This window comes from Musca domestica, unplaced genomic scaffold, assembly GCF_030504385.1.
Source record: "Musca domestica strain aabys unplaced genomic scaffold, Musca_domestica.polishedcontigs.V.1.1 69, whole genome shotgun sequence".
Classification (NCBI taxonomy): domain Eukaryota; kingdom Metazoa; phylum Arthropoda; class Insecta; order Diptera; family Muscidae; genus Musca; species Musca domestica.
Window position 1 is genome coordinate 510,899 of NW_026712380.1, and position 5,222 is coordinate 516,120.

The 5,222-nt window shown below is 35.4% G+C and overlaps 1 protein-coding gene across 1 annotated transcript; it reads left to right on the forward strand.

The window, feature by feature from the left end:
* The first annotated feature begins 518 nt into the window (after positions 1-518).
* Positions 519-4,462, forward strand: LOC131805974 (uncharacterized). The gene is made up of 2 exons (XM_059129783.1): positions 519-812; positions 881-4,462. Exons 1-2 carry the CDS (start codon positions 735-737, stop codon positions 4,283-4,285), a joined length of 3,483 nt encoding a protein of 1,160 aa, XP_058985766.1. The 5' UTR covers positions 519-734; the 3' UTR covers positions 4,286-4,462.
* The last annotated feature ends 760 nt before the right edge of the window (positions 4,463-5,222 follow it).

Genomic DNA, 5,222 nt, shown 5'->3' on the forward strand with positions numbered 1-5,222 from the left:
GGTATAACCCCCATGGTACCTCCCTATATTCGGTATTTTGATGAATTAAGCTACATTATAAACAGAATTTTTTAAGTTTCGCATTTGAATATTGTCATAGCTTATGACAAAAGTTGCCTATGAAAATCCACGTCGTCGTATAGACCCTAATATAACGCCTACATTCGGTATTTTTAAAATTTTAACAGAACATTTAATTATTATTGAACTTTTAAATTATTAACTCGGTTCAATTTTATATGGAGCTCCAACTAATTCAAATATCATATTATTGAAAATGTCAGGTGGCGTTTTATTTCCTACATTAAAACCTCATGGTAAAATTTATTAACTTATTCTACCATGGTTTATATATTGCTTGATTACGTTCCATTAGCTTTATATGCCCATGTAAAAGATTAGTAATAAAAAAATTGTAATTATTAATAAACAATAAAAAGAATATAACGATAATAAAAATAAAACAATTAATACAAAAAGTAATTATTTGGTCAAATCAAAACCTAACGATTACTCGAGTAACCTCTAAAATGGCATCACTGCCAACAGCAATTATTTTCCATCAGTGTGGTAACCCTACAGCTCATATGGTCAGTCGATAACATGTGAAACAGAGAAAAAAATAAAATAGTGAATGAAATTGAATTAAAAATACTACGGTCTCGCGTATAGTTGTTTTCTTTGAAAATAACCCCCCTCTGGAAAACATCCATAAATCCTAAAACCTCACAAAAATGGAGAACACTAAAATACGAAATTTACCACTCAACATCGACGTTATTAACCCTACAGAGAGTATACGCTTTGTGCAGGTGAGGACAGTGGCACGAATTGGCAAATGAAAAGAAGCAAAACAACTAAAGTACTATTTATTTTTTAGTCCCTACAAAATAAACCGCTAGACCCATCAGATGCGGAACATGTAGTTAAACATATCAGATGTATTATTGAAAAGGAGCTACGACTCGGCCGAGATGAAGCTGAAGGGTGCTGTACAAACTACAATCAAATTACTGTGAATGTTTGTTTCCGACTATATTTCACATTCATGCAGAAATATGATATTAAAGATAATTATTTCCATGCATATGTCTCGAGAACAACCACGGAGTGGAGGAAAGAGAACTTTGTCATATTATATTTTATATTGCTGACTTGTCAACAGACTTCCGATATGGACCCCCAAGACATTAAACAAATCTGTCTTAAGGCCTTTGCCAATGCTGTAGATAATAATCATACTCACTTATTGGATGTTTTAAAGTGTCTCAATTTGATTTTCAAGAAATGGCCAGATCTAGATGTGGCAAATGAGGACTTGTCTTTGGATCATATTTATTTCTGTCTCCAATCAAATCAATTGGGCATGAGAGATGAAATGCTAACATTTTTACAACGCGTGTGTTTGTGCCGCAACAGAGCTTTGGATTATTTTATACGAATTGTAAACTTTTGGCCCTGGACATATCGAACCAAACTTTACATGCTGGCGGCAATATCGAATAAGAACTCCCTGGAGGAGCTGATAGCTAAGACCGGTTGCAACAGAGCTGAATTCTTTAAGGGAATTCGATCGACATTATGTTACAAAAACTTACTACCCGCTAGTCAGCATTTAATTAAAGCCCTAAGTGGACAAAGATCTAAAGATCTTCTAACAATGTGCAGTGATATCTTGCAAAATGGTTCTATACAGGAAATCAGAAATCTTCACCTTCAATGGTTTACACGTATAGAACAAAGAGAAGAGCTATTCAAAATGATTTGGAAAGAACTAGCCGCAAAAGATATTTGTGATGATAGCACAAAGAATTATCGTTATGTTCTCTTGCATACCATCTTTGCCAAAGAAATTCTACAAACATCCAGTGAATATTTTACAAAACTGGGCGATGAATATTTGAATAACTATCCACATTATGTTTTGGAATCACAGTTGGTCATACATAAATTTGTGGTGGACAATTTAAATAATTTAAACATTGAAAATTGTTTGAGGTTCTTTGTGGATTTTGCAAGATCTCATATGAATGTGGAAAATGCACAATTTCGTAATACTATCTTGGCCAAAATGGCCATCATTATAAATCACATTGCAAAGTTATATAGCAGAAATAATGCAGAGAATGATTTGGAGTATAGTGTGGTAGAATTCTTTCAAAATTTACAAAATGATGTGGAATTCGGTATTTCCCAGGAGGCATATCAACCAAAAATCTATGGCCTAAAACTCTTGGAAATCTTAGTGCGATCTTTGTATGGAGAAACAGTTACCAGAAACACCAAAAATTGCTGCCTGAAACATAATCAAATTCTGGCTGAATTCTTGAAACAAAACGGCGTATTTGATGCTGACAAAATTTGCAACAACCTATTTCAGCTTCTAAATGATCCATGTGGATTTGATGATGCTTTGGATTTGATTGTAAATCTCATAGGAATAATAAGAAGCAAAAATGAAAACATTGCCCTGCAGGCTGTAGAAAGAGCCATGGAATGTTGTAATGTCAACGATGTGGATGAAGCAAATTTAAGTTTTCTCTATGCCAGAGTTGCGGTACAAAATTCGGAAGACAATGATCTTATATTTAAACACACATTGGGTGGCATTAAAAAAAGATTGCCGGTGTTCGAAGAGGATCCTCTGTTTGTATGTAAAACCAAAGGATGGCATTTGTATAGTTCAATTAATGTCCTAAATGAGTTTGTACAAAACAAACCCATTTTATTTTTGGATAATTTTGTGGACATACTCAATACCATAGAAAATATTGAACTGATGATATTAAATATGCTAAATATTTGTAACAATAAATCGGAGACAGAAGAATTGTCTGCTGCATCATTTGAGGACATGGATAAAAGTTTGGAAATCCTAGTGGCACAAAGTAAATTCATTTGCGAAAACCATGAACAATTACGTAAATATTTGCTCATGTCATTTTGGCTGACACTTAAATCCTGTTGTGATTTAGCTGCATCCATGGCGGAAATTGTGGTACCATCTCAAAGTTATGAAGGCAAATTAGACTTCCTGCAAAGATGCATCAACATTAGTGTCATTGTTTTAACAAAATGTCGCCATAAAGGTGCCATAGAAGCTGCTGGCGTTACCATTGGTAAAATAACAAAATGCGTAACATCACAGCTACCCGAAAATAGTCCAGAATATGAATTATTTCACACATATTTGCAACAGCTCTATGATTGTGGTGGCAAGAGGGAGGTCAGCACAACACGCAGAGGAGCAGGGTTTTCAATTATGTTTCTGCATATTGTTAAAAATGAAGATAATCGTGGCAGGCCCATATTAAGAAAAGTTATGCAAAATCTTCTAATGGCAACCAAAAATGATAACACTGCCTTGGATTCGTCTTTCAATTGTGATCGCATAGAAGCTCTACATTTACACTTTCTCTGCGTTTTAGTACGAGACACTGAACTCAGAGAGGCAATGTCGAAATATTACAATGACATTATGATGACTGCAGTCACCCATATTGATAATCCCGAGTGGACGGTTCGCAATGCTGCCCTACAGCTGTTGGGGGCTTTGGTACCAAAAATCGTTGGCCAACGTCAGGCAACGGAATTTGAAGAGGCATTACCCTGGGAACCTTCGGAGGTGACATTTTGTGAAATAACACGGAAATTTAATTTATCCTATGAATACATTCTCAATTATTGTCTTGCCGAGAAAACTGCCACCGGATCGATAATTTTATTTTTAGAATTTCTCCACAAAGTGGAATACATTCACAAACAAGAAACCACAGCACCAAAGAAGGTAGAAGAGTTTCGTGAGCTAATGTGGTCTCTGCTGCGACATCCATGTGAAAAAGTGCGCAAATTATCGGCCAAATGTTTTGTACGTTCCCATGAATTTAGTCATGAACTACCCAGCGCCTTGTTACAAATTGCCTCAATATTGTTCCGAGTCGGAAATGAAAACTTTTTTGAAAGTCTCATACAAACTCTACATCAGGGTGTTTTGAAACTACAACATGATTTGAAATATGTCATTCCGGAAAAGGAACTGAGAACATTAATTGATAAAATCAGGGAAAACCTGGAAGAAAACTTTAGTCTTCAGCGTAATTACAAATATTATAGCTTATGTAAGCTATGGGATTTGGTGGAGTTGCTTTATCAAAATGCTGATTTGAATTTGGCAGAGTCTATCATATTAAATGAATTGAAGAAATTTCCTTTGAATGACAAAGCAAATTGTACAATAGCCTATGATCTATGGCTGCAACGCATACAACCTGTAAATAATGCTTAATTATAGAAATAGTTTTAACGCACAATATTTATTTTTAGTATTAAGAGAAAATACTTCAATTATACAACCTTGATATAAAATAAAAATCGGACATCGTTTTTCTAAAATAACTGACTTTTACTTGCAAACTGTTAAAATTAAGATAAGGCTTATTATTACAATAGGAACCTGACCGAACCGCCTGGATTACACAAACAGATATGTGCATCAAGGATTTTTATGGATAAAATAAACATGCACCCCATTCGTATACACAATTCTGTACCTATTTCCAAATTTAGTCAACGAGTTTCTGATCAGGAACATTTCTATAAACACATCGATTTAAACATGTCCGTCTGTCGAAATCATGATAGATCTAGCGATATTAAAGATAGAGCTTCGAACTTTTGACCAGACATTGACATTACGCCTCAAGTGTTTGGTATTGAACCTTTGTGTATTATCATTCCACTTTTAGGTATAGCTCCCAAATAGGAACTTGCATTCGTAAAAAAGGTCTCATTGCGCAAAATTCATTCAGATGAAAATTTTTGCAATTCAAAAGATGTGTATACCTGTGACAATATATGTCGATAGTCAGGTGGCCTTTAAAGCTATTAAGTCACAAGTCATTAAATCGAGAGCTATACCTAATTTCAAGGAAGAATAGTTTTTTTTCGGTTCTCTTCGATTAATCTACTGATGGGTTGCAAGGTTTCTTCGAAGTCTTACCGACAGTATCGACTTCCCATTAGTGTGGTCCCAATATCCTTTTTTCCTACCACTTAAGCATACGGGACGCACTATTGCGTCGTCACCATTTTTCTTCGCCTTGGGTTGCTGCTCCTCACTTGACCGCAGACTCTTAACAGCCATTTGCCGAGCGGGGGACTTGGTCGCATTCGAGGCTGCTCCCTTCGGTGAGATTCGCAACTCAGCAGATGAGATGTTCTTA

Excerpts from the sequence above, each read along its gene's own strand:
- LOC131805974 (XM_059129783.1), top strand. The coding sequence starts at position 735 with ATGGAGAACACTAAAATACGAAATTTACCACTCAACATCGACGTTATT. Across the intron at positions 813-880 it reads AGAGTATACGCTTTGTGCAG|TCCCTACAAAATAAACCGCT; the intron begins GTGAGGACAGTG and ends TTTATTTTTTAG.